The sequence below is a fragment of the Haematobia irritans genome, chromosome 2 (assembly GCF_050003625.1).
Source record: "Haematobia irritans isolate KBUSLIRL chromosome 2, ASM5000362v1, whole genome shotgun sequence".
Classification (NCBI taxonomy): Eukaryota; Metazoa; Arthropoda; class Insecta; order Diptera; family Muscidae; genus Haematobia; species Haematobia irritans.
In genome coordinates this window covers 43,952,922-43,971,117 of record NC_134398.1, presented here as the reverse complement: position 1 = coordinate 43,971,117, position 18,196 = coordinate 43,952,922, and the positions used below count along the sequence as shown (strand labels likewise).

General features: G+C 32.3%; 1 protein-coding gene across 1 annotated transcript; it reads right to left on the bottom strand.

Moving 5' to 3' along the window:
• Positions 1 to 16,829: 16,829 nt before the first annotated feature.
• LOC142224545 (uncharacterized) lies at positions 16,830 to 17,924 on the bottom strand. Its single transcript, XM_075294327.1, has one exon. The coding sequence runs from the start codon at positions 17,922 to 17,924 to the stop codon at positions 16,830 to 16,832; it is 1,095 nt and encodes a 364-aa protein (XP_075150442.1).
• Positions 17,925 to 18,196: the final 272 nt, after the last annotated feature.

The following is an 18,196-nucleotide window of genomic DNA, read 5'->3' as shown; positions in this document are numbered from 1 at the left end:
GACAAATCTTTCTACAGAAATAAAATTTTGACAAAATTTTCTATAGAAATAAAATTTTGATGAAATTTTCTATAGAAATAAAAATTTTGAAAAAATTTTCTATAGAAATAAAATTTTGAAAAAATTGTCTATAGAAATAAAAATTTGACAAAATTTTCTACAGAAATAAAATTTTGACAAAACTTTCTATAGAAATATATTTTTTACACAATTTGAAATTTTCTATAGAAATAAAAATGTTTAAACAATTTTCTATAGAAATAAAATTTTGAAAAAATTGTCTATAGAAATAAAATTTTGACAAAATTTTCTACAAAAATAAAATTTGGACAGAACTTTCTATAGAAATGAAATTGGCAAAATTTTCTTTAGAAATAAAATTTTGAAAAATTTGTCTATAGAAATAAAAGTTTGATAAAATTTTCTACAGAACTAAAAAAAATTCTCTACAGAAAAAATTTTGATACCATTTTCTATAGAAATAAAGTTTTGACAAAATTTTCTATAGAAGTTAAATTGGCAACATTTTCTTTAGAAATAAACTTTGAAAAAATTGTCTATAGAAATAAAATTTTGACAAAATTTGTACAAAAATAAAATGTTGACAAAACTTTCTATAGAAATTAAATAGGCGAAATTTTCTTGAGAAGTAAGAATTTGAAAAAAATTGTCTATAGAAATAAAATTTTGACAAAATTTTCTACAGAACTAAAATTTTGACAAATTTTCTATAGAAATAAAATTTTCACACAATTTTCCACAGAAATAAAATGTTGACATAACTTTCTAAAGAAATATATTTTTACACAATTTTCTATAGAAATAAAATATTGGTAAAATTTTCTATAGAAATAAAAAGTTTACAAAATTTTCTACAGAAATAAAATTTTGATAAAACTTTCTATAGAAATAAATTTTTTTACTCAAGTTGCTATAGAAATAAAATTTTGACAAATCTTTCTACAGAAGTAAAATTTGGACAAAATTTTCAATAGAAAGAAAATGTTGACGAAATTTTCGATAGAAATAAAAATTTTGGAAAATTTTCTATAGAAATAAAATTTTGACGAAATTTTCTATAGAAATAAAATTTTGACAAAATTTTCTACAAAATAAAGTTTTGACAAAACTTTCTATGGAAATTAAATTGGCAAAATTTTCTATAGAAATAAAATCTTGACAAAATTTTCTATAGAAATAAAATTTTGACAAAATTTTCTATACAAATAAAATTTTGAAAAAATTTTCTATAGAAATAAAATTTTGACTAAATTCTCTATAGACATAAAAAATTGACAAAATTTTCTACAGAAATAAAATGTTGACAAAACTTTCTATAGAAATACATTTTTTACACAATTTGCTATTAAAATAAAATCTTGACAAATCTCTCTGCAGAAATAAAATTTTGACAAAACTTTCTATAGAAATACATTTTTTACACAATTTGTTAAATAAATAAAATTTTTACAAATCTCTCTACAGAAATAAAATTTTGACAAAATTTTCTATGGAAATAAAATTTTGACGAAATTTTCTATAGAAATAAAAATTTTGAAAAAATTTTCTATGGAAGTAAAATTTTGAAAGAATTGTCTATAGAAATAAAACTTTGACAACATTTTCTACAGAAATAAAAATTTGACAAAACTTTCTGTAGAAATAAATTTTTTATACAATTTGCTATAGAAATAAAATTTTGACAAATCTTTCTACAGAAATAAAATTTTGACAAAATTTTCTATAGAAATAAAATTTTGATGAAATTTTCAACAGAAATAAAATTTTGATGAATTTTTCAATAGAAATAAAAATTTTGAAAAAATAGTCTATAGAAATAAAATTTTGCAAACATTGTATATAGAAATAAAGTTTTGACAAAATTTTGTATAAAAAAAAAACTTTTGACAACACTTTCTATAGAAATTAAATTGGCAACATTTTCTTTAGAAATAAATTTTGAAAAAATTGTCTATAGAAATAAAATTTTGACAAAATTTTCTACAGAACTAAAATTTTGAAAAACTTTTTATAGAAATAAAATTTTCACAAAATTTTCTACAGAAATAAAATCTTGACAAAACTTTTTAAGGAACTCAATTTTTACACAATTTTCTATAGAAATAAAGTATTGGCAAAATTTTATATAGAAATAAAAATTTGAGAAAATTTTCTACAGAAATAAAATTTTGACCAAACTTTCTTAGAAATAAATATTTTACACAATTTTCTATAGAAATAAAAGTGTGACAAATCTTTCAACAGAAATAAAATTTTGACAAAATTTTCTATAGAAATAAATTTTGACTAAATTTTCTATAGAAATAAAAATTTTGAAAAAAATTTTTATAGAAATAAAAATTTTTAAAAAATTTTTTATAGAAATAAAATTTTGAAAAAATTTTCTGCAAAAATAAAATTTTGACAAAACTTTCTATAGAAAATAAATTGGCAAAATTTTCTTTAGAAATAAAATTTTGAAAAAATTGTCTATAGAAATAACATTTTGACAAAATTTTCTACTGAATTAAATTTTGAAAAATTTTCTATAGAAATAAAAATTTGACAAAATGTTCTACAGAAATAAAATTTTGTCAAAACTTTCTATAGAAGTACTAGAAGAAATAAAATTTTGAAAAAATTGTCTATAGAAGTAAAATTTTGACAAAATTTTCTATAGAAATAAATAGAAATAAAAGTTTTGAATAGAAATAGAAATTTGACAAAATTTTCTATCAAAGTAAAATGTTAGTAACATTTTATCTTTTAAATGATTTTAATTTGGAAAAATGGTCCGCTGGTAGGAATTTTGATCCAATTTTGGAAAAATCTTGGTCCAAAATAAAAATTCATTGTGGCAGCTCTGATATAGTCAGCTCAGCGCAACTTTCTACTTTACTCAATTGTTTCAACTATGAAAGAATGTTTTATAGTTTGGAAAAAATGGAGTTCAAGACACAAATGCTAAAATTTAAAATTAACAGATTCTGAACTATTTTAAGGGAAAATGTTAATTTCAATTGTGTCCTAGAAATGTTAAACTAAAGTTAAACGAGCTTCAAATGCAGAGCGTGATTGATTAGATAGGCAATTTTGAGCCCTTAAAGATTTTTTTTTTTTTTTTGGAAAACCTAAAACCATCTTATTCCTTCACAGATCCATTGTAAGGATTTTAAGCTTAGAAACGAAAAAAAAAGAAAATACTGGATTTTTTCCAACCTCTAGCACATATAAAATTTGAGTATATTCCACTATTAGCTTGGGCCCTAATATCACAATATGATCTCCAGCACGTGGGCTAAAAACTCGAATGTGTATTATAAAATATTCGACTCCTTGCAACATTAGTTTCACCTCACTTGTTTTATATAATTTTTATTGCAAATGCTACCGGATACCAAAACTATCATATTTTATGAATTTTTTCTTTGCATGGTGTTTGAAGACAAACAAAGAAATATGTTAACCACAAATAAAATGATACCTTTGTGCATATATCATATGCAGGTCATGAAATGCAGGCTATGAATAAAACATGAATGCATATGCGATTCGTTCTTGTTCTTAGAGAAAACCACAATGTTGGGTTAGATTTGAACTTAAAACTGTCTACCAGAGAACAACATTCTAAAATGACAAAACTGAAACAGGATAAGAGAGCAAAGAATTGCAGTAGATAAATTTCTATGATTGTTATTATACTTTGAAATATTCTACAAAAGCTTTTAGTAGAATGAGTAGAGAAATGTTCATTGCATTGAAAAAAAAAACAAGTAAGAAAATCTAAAGTCGGGTGGGACCCGGCTTTAGACCCCTACTGAATTAGTAAACATTGTTTGTGGGGTATCAATGGTATATGTAAGTCTAACTACGATCGGCTTATACTTCAATATTAGAAATTTGAGTAACATTCGTTAATAAAAATATAGTCAAAAATAAGGTTATTGGGGGAAAATTTTTCAAAATGTTGAGATACATATATACGGGAGCTATATCTAAATCTGAACCGATTTGAATTATATTTTGCAGGTTTGGTTGATATTACAGGAAATTACCTTGTGCCAAATTTGAGTACGATCGATTAATAAATGAGGCCACTATGGTCAAAAATAAGGTTATAAGTGGCAAATTTTTCAAAATCGGGCGATACATATATATATATGGGAGCTATATATAAATCTGCACCGATTTGGGTGATATTTTGCACATATAGTCAGTACTTTAGCAGGTTAGAGTAAGCCAAAGTTGGGTAAGATCGGTTGATAAATAAGGCTTTTATGGCCAAATTAGGGAAAATCGGGCGATACATATATATGGGAGCTATAGCTAAATCTGAACCGATTTCGATGATTTTTTGCACATATAGTAAGTACTATAGAAAATTATATTCCGCCAACTTTGAATAAGATTGGTTGATAAATAAGTGACTTATGACCAAATTTGCGAAAATCGGACGATACATATATGTAGGAGCTATATCTAAATCTGAAGCTATTTCGATGAAATTTAACATACTTAAAGGATGGTAAATTATATTATTTTGTAACAAATTTAACGCCGATCGGTTAGTAAACGAGCGCATTCTGACCCCATTCATCGAAATCGGGCGATACATTTATATGGGAGCTATATCTAAATTTTATCCGATTTTTCAATAGCTCAATAGCTTTTGTCCTTGTGCCAAAAAACCGCCAATACCAAAATCCTTAAGGGAAGGACAAAATCTTTGAATCCAAGTAAAGTTTTTTTGAGTGTGGTTTAGGTTTGGTTGATAGAGGTTACGAGTAGCTTGTGGAAAATTTTAGTAAGAACTGTTAAGAAATAAGGCACTTATGACCCAATTTTGGAAGATCGTGCCATACATATATATGGGAGCTATATCTAAATTTGATCCGATTTTAACCAACTTCAATAGCGTTCATCCTTGTGCCAAAAAGAAAACACCGTGAAGAAATTTCATCAAAATCGGTTAATAAATAACGCACAGACCGACGGACACCAAGTGCTAGATCGACTCAGTAGCTGATTCTCTGAGTAAATCGGTTTATATTTTATTGTGTCTTAGATCAATATTTCTGGTTGGCAAATTTTTTGCAGATCAAAGTTATTATTATAGTTGTTACAAAGGTAAATTTTAAAAGCCCTTCCAAAAATATCCTCCCAATGATATTATTTATTTTAAGTAATCAAGAAGTTTTTTTGATTCAATTGTTTACTCGTATAACTCGTGTTTTTCATGTTTGTAATAGGTAACTTGAACTTTTTATACCCTTCACCACTACTGTGGTACAGGGTATAATAAGTTTGTGCATTTGTATGTAACGTCAAGAAGGAAAAGTCCGAGACCCATCGCGATGATGCATCGTTTAGTATACCGATCGTCTTAGAATTAAATTCTGAGTCGATTTAGCGATGTCCGTCTGTCTGTCTGTCCGCCTGACTGTATATGTAATTTTGTGTGCAAAGTACAGCTCGCAGTTTAAGTCTGATCATCCTCAAATTTGGCACAGAGGTTTACATTGGCTAAAAGACAATCGCTATTGATTTTGAAAAAAAAAATCGGTTCAGATTTAGATATGGCTGCCATATATATTTATCACCGATCTGGTCATAATTGATGTATTTATAAACGTATTTTCTCAAAATTTCGGGCAGCCAATTATTGTGAGGCTTTCGTAAGATATGCAAAATTTCAGCCAAATCGGTTCAGATTTATATAAAGCTCCCATATATATCTTTCATCCGATTTGAACTTATATGGCCTCAAAAGCCAGAGTTTTGCTTTGATTTGCTTCAAATTTTGCACAAGAAGTACCTTTAATAGCATCATTAAGTATACCAAATTTCAAATTTAATAGTATTGGTAATAGTGCTGAATTTGGTTGAAATCGGTTCAGATTTAGATATAGCTCCCATATATATCTTTTGTCCGATTTTCACTTATATGGCTTCAAAAGCCAGAGTTTTGCCATGAGTTGCGAAAGGAGTACGTTTAATAGTATCGTTAAGAGTGCCAAATTTGGTTGAAATCGGTTCAAATTTAGATATGGCTCCCATACATATCTTTCGCCCGATTTACACCCATATGATCACGGAGGCCAAAATTATTTTCCCATTTACGTTTTTTGCTGAGATAGCAGGATTATTATTCTAACTATGCATGTCAAATTTGGTCCAAATCGGTTCATATTTAGATATAGCTCCCATATATATGTACGCCAGAGTAGGGGAAATATGGTAGAATGTTTAATATTTTAGACCCATTTTCAATGGGAGTTTCCTCCAATTGACTCGATAGTTTCCACAGAGAATACATTTAATATGCTATTTTAGTGTGTCATCTTGACCTCATAAAATACCCACATTTTACACAAAATTCTGTGATGATATCATATCGTAGTCATATTCTACACACTGTAATGCCAAACTTTTCACGGAATGGTCGAATTTTAAATAAAGCTCCGACTTGTGGAAATATCACCCGAATTGGCCAAATAATATATCACAACCCACAATTGACCACATATCTTGGCGAGATTCGACCAATATCCTTGTAAAATCGCCACTGCTGATGTAGCAAAAATTTTAAATATTACTCAAATTGTGCTATATCTCGAATACATATGTATATGTTTCATCCCAGGGTGTTAGACGATTTAATTTTTAATTCTAGCGATTTTGTAGAAGAACAAAAAATTGTCTCCTAATCGTTTCAGATATAAATATTTGTATATAGGAATATAAATTTTGATAATAACTCTCAACAAATTTGAAGGAGTTAATATGGTAACACAAATTTTGGTCTACATAAAGGGTGATACGGTCAAAATTTGGTCAATATAAACTTGACGTATTTCTTTCAATTTTGCATTTAAAAAACCTGAACACCCCTCATTTTGAAGGTGTGTGTGTGGAATGTTGCTCCTGCTTTGATTTTGGAATTCACTCCTCAGTTGTCAAAATGCCGTCCAAGCAAGAAGAGCAGCGTATCAAAATTTTGCTCGCGCATCGCGAAAATCCGAGCTACTTGCACGCAAAGCTGGCAAAATCGCTAAAAGTTGCCAAATCAACCGTTACAAATGTGATTAAAGTGTGTGGGGAACGTTTGTCGACAGCCAGGAAGTCTGGATCGGGGGGAAATCGAAAACCGGAAGCCGCTGAGACGACAAAGAGAGCTGCCGGTAGTTTCAAGCGAAACCCTAACCTCTCTCTCCGAGATGCCGCAAATAAGCTGGGTGTATCGTCTACAACCGTGCATCGAACCAAAAAATGAGCCGGACTATCGACTTACAAGAAGGTAGTGACTCCAAATCGCGATGATAAACAAAATACGACGGCCAAAGCGCGATCCCCGACGATGCTGACGAAGTTTGACTGCGTGGTAATAGACGACGAAACCTACGTCAAAGCCGACTACAAGCAGCTTCCGGGACAGGAGTTTTATACGGCAAAAGGAAGGGGAAAGTTAGCAGATATTTTCAAGCACATAAAAACTGTCAAAGTTCGCAAAGAAATTTGGCTAGCCATCTGTACCTGTGGCTTGAAAAGCAGCATTTTCATAGCTTCCGGGACTGTCAACCAAGAAATTTACGTGAAAGAGTGTTTGAATAAACGTCTGCTGCCTTTCCTGAAGAAACACAGTTGTTCCGTACTGTTCTGGCCGCATTTGGCATCTTGCCATTACGGTAAAAGGGCCATGGAGTGGTACGCCGCCAACAACGTGCAGGTGGTTCCCAAGGACAAGAACCCTCCCAACACGCCAGAGCCATTAGCGTAGCTAGACAATTTTCCTAGGGGGGGCTATAGCCCCCCCTAGCTAAAAATTTATAGACTGAACTTATAGGTTCAATTATTGTTTTATTTCATAAAAAAATAATAAAAAATAGACATCAAAATAATATATAATAAAGCAACTAAAAGTAGTTCCACACTTTTCCCAGCAAAAAAATTGGGATTTGTTGTAAAGGCACAACTTTAAAAGCACTTCCAAAAATGTCCTCACAAAGAAGTTAATTATATTAACTACACAAGAAGTTTTTTACTTCAGTTTTTTGTTTTCATATTTTAATGCGTAATTTTTGTTTTCTTTTTTCAAATAGTTTAAAAAAGAGTAAGAGTAAATAAAATGGTAAAAATTATTCAAATTTTGCCACAAAAATGCTAATCCATTATTGAAAAATCGATAATTTTTGAAAATATTCAAACAAGCGTTAGAATGCATTAAAAATCATAAAAATCATAAAAAATATAAAAATGATTATAAATTAATGTTTCTTGAAGCTCGAGGTCTTTATAAAGGGTGATTCTTTTGAGGTTAGGATTTTCATGCATTAGTATTTGACAGATCACGTGGGATTTCAGACATGGTGTCAAAGAGAAAGATGCTCAGTATGCTTTGACATTTCATCATGAATAGACTTACTAACGAGCAACGCTTGCAAATCATTGAATTTTATTACCAAAATCAGTGGCAGAAAATCCGCTTTTTTATCGACAAATTTTGTTCAGCGATGAGGCTCATTTCTGGTTGAATGGCTACGTAAATAAGCAAAATTGCCGCATTTGGAGTGAAGAGCAACCAGAAGCCGTTCAAGAACTGCCCATGCATCCCGAAAAATGCACTGTTTGGTGTGGTTTGTACGCTGGTGGAATCATTGGACCGTATTTTTTCAAAGATGCTGTTGGACGCAACGTTACGGTGAATGGCGATCGCTATCGTTCGATGCTAACAAACTTGTTGTTGCCAAAAATGGAAGAACTGAACTTGGTTGACATGTGGTTTCAACAAGATGGCGCTACATGCCACACAGCTCGCGATTCTATGGCCATTTTGAGGGAAAACTTCGGAGAACAATTCATCTCAAGAAATGGACCGGTAAGTTGGCCACCAAGATCATGCGATTTGACGCCTTTAGACTATTTTTTGTGGGGCTACGTCAAGTCTAAAGTCTACAGAAATAAGCCAGCAACTATTCCAGCTTTGGAAGACAACATTTCCGAAGAAATTCGGGCTATTCCGGCCGAAATGCTCGAAAAAGTTGCCCAAAATTGGACTTTCCGAATGGACCACCTAAGACGCAGCCGCGGTCAACATTTAAATCAAATTATCTTCAAAAAGTAAATGTCATGGACCAATCTAACGTTTCAAATAAAGAAGCGATGAGATTTTGCAAATTTTATGCGTTTTTTTAAAAAAAAAAGTTATCAAGCTCTTAACAAATCACCCTTTAAATATTTATATAATTCTAAAAAAAGGTCGACCAAAAATCAAATAAAAAACGAATAAATAACAAGTATATACGGCCGTAAGTTCGGCCAGGCCGAAGCTTATGTACCCTCCATCATGGATTGCGTAAAAAATTCATCTGCCATCCACAATCGAATTACTTAAGTTGCGGTAACGCTTGCCGATGGCAAGGTATATTAAAACCTCCTAACACCATCTTCTAAATTGTATGTAAGTCCATACGTGGTATATATTAAATCAAAAAAGATCGATCCAATACGTATATAATTCAGTTTGACAAAGTAGACATAAAATTTTGACAAAATTTTCTACAGAAATAAAATGTTAACAAAATTTTCTATAGAAATAAACTTTTGACAAAATTTTCTATAGAAATAAAATCTTGGTAGATTATTTTTGGCTCGAGTGGCAACCATGATTATGAACCGAATAAAATTTGAACAAAATATTCTATAGAAAGAAAATTTTGACAAAATTTTCTATAGAAATAAAATTTTGACAATGATGAAAATTTTATAATGAACCGAATAAAATTTTAACAAAATTTTCTATAGAAATAAAATTATATTTTGGTAGATTATTTTTGGCTCTAGTGGCAACCATGATTATGAACCGATATGGACCAATTTTTGTGTGATTGGACCAATTTTGGTATGGTTGTTAGCGACCATATACTAACACCACGTGCCTAATTTGAACCGGATCGGATGAATTTTGCTCCTCCAAGAGGCTCCGGAGGTCAAATCTGGAGAATGTTTTATATGGGGGCTATATATAATTATGGACCGATATGGACCAATTGTGGCACGGTTGTTAAAGATCATATACTAACACCATGTTCCAAATTACAACCGGATTGGATGAAATTTGCTTCTCTTTGAGGCTCCGCAACCCAAATCTGGGGATCGGTTTATATGGGCGCCATATATAATTATGGACCGATGTGCACCAATTTTTGCATGGTTGTTAGAGACCATATACCAATATCATGTACCAAATGTCAGCCGGATCGGATGCAATTTGCTCCTCTTTGAGGCCTCGCAAGACAAATCTGGAGATCGGTTGATATGGGGTCTATATATAATTATGGACCGATGTGGACCAATTTTTGCATGGTTGTTAGAGACCATATACCAACACCATGTACAAAATTTCAGCCGGATCGGATGAAATATTCTTCTGTTAGAGGCTCCACAAGCCAAATCTGAGTGTCCCTTTATATGGGGGCTATACGTAAAAGTGGACCGATATGGCCCATTTTCAATACCATCCGACCTACATCGATAACAACTACTTGTGCCAAGTTTCAAGTCGATAGCTTGTTTCGTTCGGAAGTTAGCGTGATTTCAACAGACGGACGGACGGACGGACGGACATGCTTAGATCGACTCAGAATTTCACCACGACCCAGAATATATATACTTTATTGGGTCTTAGAGCAATATTTCGATGTGTTACAAACGGAATGACAAAGTTAATATACCCCCATCCTATGATGGAGGGTATAAAAATTATTTTTTTGGGAAAATATATTAATTCACATTCAAAACTATGAATTCGGATCACACCGTAAGAAGTGATGCAAATTTATTGCAACGGCTGTTGAAACGGAGGACATTCGTTCTATGACGAGTTCCTATTACATTCATCGCTTCTCCGCCAATTTTGCACCACTTCCGTATCCAAAAAGAACATTTTCACTTCTTTTTTGGCGACGCTTTTTGCAGCATTATTAAGATACTAATTTATGAAAGAATAGTTTTAATATCAATTACTATTTTTTAATTAAGATGACTAAACCAGACTAAACAATATAATAAAGGAGCTTTACAGCCTGTGTCTGTATGTCGAATGAGCTCTGTCGATCGACTAAAATGGAAACAAACAGTTGAATTTATAACCAAAAAACAGCTGTTTCTATGCATTTCAGTCGATCGATTGAACTCGTTCGACATATAGAAACAGGCTGTTAGTTATTTAACTAAACCATAAGTTCAATCACAGCTCTATTTCATAAATATCAGACTTCAAACATTGCCATCGGCAACTGTTACCACAACCCAAGTAATTCGATTGCGCATGAAAGTCTTTAGGGGAACTTTGTGCGGTTGTATATACTTGTTTAATTTTTATGAAAATGTAAAATCGTAAATAGGTTTTCAAATTCTGGGGGGGCTACATTTTTTCTGGGGGGGTCTAAGTCCCCTCCCCAGAGGCCTTCCTACGCTTATGGCCAGAGCTCGGCCCAATTGAGAAATACTGGGCTATTGGCAAGCGGAACCTAAAGAAGACCAAAAAACTGCTAAGGACGAGCAGCAGTTCAAGGCAAACTGGCTTTCAGCGGCGAAGAAGGTGGACAAGGTGGCTGTACAAAATCTGATGGTAGGTGTCAAGCGTGAGGCCCGGCAATTCGGATTTGGAAAAGCGAAAGCCTAACTGAATATTTTTCCTGAATTTTATACTAATTGAACTTGAAAAAGAAATTTAATTTGATTTTTAAATAAACGATTTCACCGATTTACACGCGTTTTCCCTTGACCAAATTTTGACCGTATCACCCTTTAATGGTGAAGGGTATAATATAGTCGGCCCCGCCCGACTTTAGACTTTACTTACTTGTTTTTGTCTAACATAAACTCCATGTGGACTAACATAAAATTTAGAAGACAATGGTTGTGGTAACACTGCGCCATCGTCCAGTGTTACCACAACCCAAGTAATTCGACTGTGGATGGCAGTCTTTAGTAGAACTTTCTACGTAATCCATGGTGGAGGACACATAAGATTCGTCCTGGTCAAACTTACAATCTGCAAACACATGTTTTCTTTTATTCTTCTAAATTTCATAACAATTATTCGATAGGTTCTTGTACAAATTTTATTGATAATTACAGTTAAAAAGCTACAAACGGAAACTAAAATTCCAGTTATCAAAGAGTTTGTAAATTAATGTTCTTGCAAAATGTTTAACATCCTGCAGCCCCAAGCAATCATTGGAGATGTTAGATGCATATCAATTGTTAAGCTTCGTTAAACCTAAATGGTGAAGTTTAACAAATTTGCTGACCAGCCCTATTTAAATAGAAAGAAGTCTAACAATTTTCTGTCCCTTCCTCTATGGCCTCTAACCCAATAGCCAGTGCCGAGAAAACAGCACGACTTTTTCATTCATCTACTACTGCCATCATTCTATACGGCTCTCTCGATAGTTGTATCCTTTGGAAGGTCTATCTACTATATGCCTTTGAATGTGTTTAACTTATGGGATATTTATGATTTCTGCCCGTTCCCCTTCATCATTTTGAAGCTTTGCAGGATGTCCGTTTTGAGGTCTTGTTTGTTCCGTTGCTATTATAAACTGCGAGTAATTGAATTGATTGCCTAGGAAATTTTGAAATAATCCCACACAAAATCATCCTCCATGACCTTCCATTATCAAGAGTCCTCTGCAGAACTAACCTCCTTTTGGGGGTTTGGATGATTCTTGTGCCATGCCAGCTATGACAACGATGAAGGAGTAAAGTTTTGAAAATTTTCAATACATATTTTATCATTGCATTGAGGATAATAAATCTTCTGGGATCCTGTTCGAAAAGCTATGCTTAAAAAATGCTGATTTATGCATAATGCCTTCGATTTTAGTTAAAAATTTTTTTTTTTTTTGGTTTTTTCCTTTCATTTGTTGTAAACATCATAGGGTCATTTTTATAAACTCCTTGTGAAAATGAATGATTGTGTTTTTTTCAATTTTTCGGAAAGCTGACTACTATCACAATGTCCTGTCAAAGTTTTCAAAACAAGGCATAAATCAGTAGCATACTGGACAGCTACTATGATTATGAACATATGAAGTGATTGGTCATGTGTTATTCCATTTGAGAGATTTTCGAGAGTTTACACTCAAAAAAATAACAAAAAAATAACAAAAATATAATACCCTAAACCACCCCCACCTAGGGGGTGGTTTAGGGTATTATAGAATAAACATTGTTTGCGGGGTATCAATGGTATAGGTCTTGGGGATAAACCGCATTTCCATATTTAAGAACCTTAAAACGTACATGTTTATGGGAGTTTTATCACAAGTTTTATCACAGTTTTTATCACAGAAATGTCAGATATTTTGAGCTATAGTTGACTTTCCACCTACAGAGTTAGTATGCCACTAATATTGAGTCCATTATTAAATAAGTAAGTAAATTAGAAAATCGGGCGGAGCCGACTATATCATACCCTAAACCACCCACTAATGAATTAGTAAACATTGTGGGGTACCAATGGTATAGATTTGCCAGATAAACCGCATTTCCATATTTAAGAACATTAAGGGGTACATTTTCATGGTAGTTTTATCACAATATGAACAGAAATATCAGATGTTAGGAGCTATAGTTGATTCTGAACCTACAGAGTTAGTATGCCACTAATATTGAGTCCATTATTAAAAAAGAGGAAATCGCTCAATTAGTGTGGTAATAAATCCAAATTTGAATTTGTTAATAAATCAGAGTATTATGGCAAAATTTGGAAAAATCGAACGATACATATATATGGGAGCTATATCTAAATATGAACCAATTTGGATGATATTTTGAGGGTTTGGTTGATGCCACAGATGGTTGCTGGGCGATACATATAAAAGGTTGGCTGATAAGTTCCCGAGTCTGACACATAGATGGCGTCGCTAGTATTAAATGCATATTACATTATATTTTTATATAGTACCAACCTTCAACTGATTCGTGTCAAAATTTGACGTCTGTAAGTCAATTAGTTTGTGAGATAGAACGTCTTTTGTGAAGCAACTTTTGTTATTGTCCAGGCCGAAGCTTATGTACCCTCCATCATGGATTGCGTAGAAACTTCTTCTATACACTGCCATCCACAATCGAATTACTTAAGTTGCGGTAACGATTGCCGATGGCAAGGTATCTTAAAACCTCCTAACACCATCTTCTAAATTGTATGTAAGTCCATACGTGGTATATATTAAATCAAGAAAGATCGATCCAATACGTATATAATTCAGTTTGACAAAGTAGACATAAAATTTTGACAAAATTTTCTACGGAAATAAAATTTTAACAAAATTTTGTATAGAAATAAAATTTTCACAAAATTTTCTATAGAAATAAAAATTTTGACAAAATTTTCTATAGAAAGAAAATGTTGACAAAAATTTCTACAGAAATAAAATTTTAACAAAATTTTCTGTAGAAATTAACTTTTGACAAATTATCTATAGAAATAAAATCTTGGTAGATTATTTTTGGCTCGAGTGGCAACCATGATTATGAACCGAATAAAATTTGAACAAAATTTTCTATAGAAATAAAATTTTGACAAAATTTTCTATAGAAATAAAATTTTGACAATGATGAAAATTTTATTATGAACCGAATAAAATTTGAACAAAATTTTCTCTAGAAATAAAATTTTGACAAAATTTTCTATAGAAATAAAATGTTGGTAGATTATTTTTGGCTCTAGTGGCAACCATGATTATGAAACGATATGGACCAATTTTTGTGTGATTGGACCAATTTTGGTATGGTTGTTAGCGACCATATACTAACACCACGTTCCTAATTTGAACCGGATCGGATGAATTTTGCTCCTCCAAGAGGCTCCGGAGGTCAAATCTGGAGAATGTTTTATATGGGGGCTATATATAACTATGGACCGATATGGACCAATTCTGGCACGGTTGTTAAAGATCATATACTAACACCATGTTCCAAATTACAACCGGATTGGATGAAATTTGCTTCTCTTGGAGACTTCGCAAGCCAAATCTGGGGATCGGTTTATATGGGGGCTATATATAATTATGAACCGATGTGGACCAATTTTTGCATGGTTGTTAGAGACCATATACCAAATTTCAGCCGGATCGGATGAAATATGCTTCTGTTAGAGGCTCCACAAGCCAAATCTGAGGGTCCCTTTATATGGGGGCTATACCTAAAAGTGGACCGATATGGCCCATTTTCTATACCATCTGACCTACATCGATAACAACTACTTGTGCCAAGTTTCAAGTCGATAGCTTTTTTCGTTCGGAAGTTAGCGTGATTTCAACAGACGGACGGACGGACATGCTTAGATCGACTTAGAATTTCACCACGACCCAGAATATATATACTTTATGGGGTCATAGAGCAATGTGTTACAAACGGAATGACAAAGTTAATATACCCCCATCCTATGATGGAGGGTATAAAAATCCACACAATGATTTTTAATGACCGTAAAATGGAGTTGATCGAGATAGCAAAGGCCTTAGAGATATCAAAGGAACGTGTTTGTCGAATTGGTCGAATTTACGATTATCTGGTCGACTTTTAATGTATGCAGACGATGTTTCGTTATTTTATCCATATAGGGATGAAAGGACATTGAAGTTGTCCATTGAACGTGATGCATGTCTAATCAGTGAATATGCGTCGTAGGAAAGCGAAACTTCGATGGGTCATGTTGAAGGCCAAAATTAAGAAAAATGTAAAATTTGGCATTTCACGTACCTCCCATACAAAGGGATCGAAAATATCCGATTGCATATGGATGAGATAACACAAATAGCAAAATGTCCGTCATTTGAGAACGGTTACAGATTGCTCTTTGGAATAGCTAGAGCTGAGATATTATCCAGGTTTTAAAGCAAATTTTGAGAACCTAGAGGGACCGGAACCCCATTGACAGGCCTCTAAAATTTGATTGGGTATGGGATTTTTTTTCAAATTTTATTTTTTTTTTTATATATATATGGCGGCTATATATACCCAGCAAACAAGTGCTTCCAAAAAAGTAATTTGGATCCCCAATGTGTGCTCCGGAAGTAGTACAAACTTGCATCATCTCCAATGAATTTTACATGGGCTTGTCGTAGGACAGAAGTACTCCATTTTTGGATCATTTGCATTGCTGTACATTTGTGCCTTGGAAGTTCATTTGGATGAAGAATAAAAAAACTAAAACAGCAAAGTTTTTTTTCAATTTCAATTTTAATTTTATAAGTATTTTTTGTTACATTTTTATTTTCTTATTATATAATTTTTACAAATTGAAAAACTTCTTCGTTTCCACGGGGAGTTGAAACTAGCAACAAACGCCATTGAAGACGATGCATCAAAACGTCTATTCAAATGATTGTGATATGAACCTAATGTGACACCACAGCATGACATTCTAACTACTCCCTTAGATGTTCTTTATTATTTTTGTTTCTTGGTGTTTTATTCGATCTTTTTCTTTTTAATAAAAGTCAATAGTTTTTCAAGCTTAAGATCTTCGTTTCCTTTATTTTTTATTTTTAATCCATTATTCCTGATATTTCGCAATTTTCACTGAATTGCTTCTTCAGAGGGTTATTTGATCTATAATATTATTATTATTAATTAGTTTAGTTAACACTTAGCATTTTATAAATACATACAATATAATAAACTTCTTAATTTTAAACTACAATCTACCAGGCGAACATAACATTAGCAAGCAACAACTATCTTTAACTTACATATGAGACAATGATCACAAAACAATTATTATTCTAATGGAGCATCACTGCTCTCGTCTACTTTATCTATTGCACTGGTTGTCTAATGTTGTTGTTCGGATTATTCCTCGTCAGTTGGTCATCGGTTTTGCATATCATGTGCCTGTATATGTGTGCTATGCTGTCAGTGTCCGTTTTGTAATTTATTCGTCGATTTGTTGGTACATTATTGATGTGCAGCATTTCTAATGTGTACCTTTTGTTGTTATTGCTTTCTTGTTGCAATATGCGTACATTATTGAAGTTTGGTTGATGCCTTGTTTTTGCACAGTGGGTTGCTAATGCTGTTTTTTGTAATTTTTGATTATTACGATTTTTTATATCTGATTTGTGGCCTGATATTCTCGTTTTTAATTTATTTTTTGTGGTTCCGATGTAGACCATTTCACATTTTTCCGAAGAATTTCCTTCACATGGAATTTCATAAATAACGTTCGGTGTTTCTTCCTTTTGGATTTTGTCTTTGGTGTTGGTAAACAGTTTTTTCAAGGTGTTATTTGACTTATGCGCTAAGTTGTATTTGTTCCTGTCAAAAATGTTGGATTTTGATATCCTTTCCGATATTCCCGGTATATACAGTAATGATCTGTAAGATTTTTGCTGCTTGTCATTGTCCAGTTTCTCTGTACGTGGCTTAAAGTCAGCTATTAAATCCCTACTAAGTTTCTTCGGGAAATTGTTCTCTTCCAGTATACTTTGTAGTTTCTTCTTGTTCTTCTGATGGAATCTTTGGTCACTTATGGAAAGTACTCTATGAATCAGATTTTGGGCAGTGTTCAAGATTATTCTTTTTGGATGCTTGGAAAAGAAATTCATAATTCTTCCCGACGCCGTGTTTTTTTGATACCAATCCATAAATATATTTTCTCCATTTTTTATTATCAATATATCCAGATACGGTAATTTTTGGGTTTCTTCTAGTTCCATGGTGAATTTGATACTGTCATGGAAATTGTTGAGTTCTGCCAACGTTCGTTCGATTTCTGTTTCCTTAATGATTGCAAATAAGTCGTCGACGTATTTTGTTATTACCTTAGGTTTATGTACAAGTTTTTTCAAGCTATCGTCCAGTAGTTTTTCCATCAGAATGTCTGCTACAATGGGGGAGGCTGGTGATCCCATCGGCAATCCTTTTTTCTGTTTATATATTTTGTTGTCATATTGGAAATATCTGTTATCTATTATACAAAATTTTAATACTTTAATAAATAAATTCTTTGTCATGTCTGTGTGCATCTTAATTTCGTCCCATCTTTCTTCTATTATTTTGATAGCGAGGTCTACTGGTACGCTGGGGAAGAGAGATACCACGTCGAAGGAGATTAGTTTTTCGTCATTTTTGATTGTCAAGTTTTTTATCTTATCTCTAAATTGTCTCGAGTCTCTCACGTTAT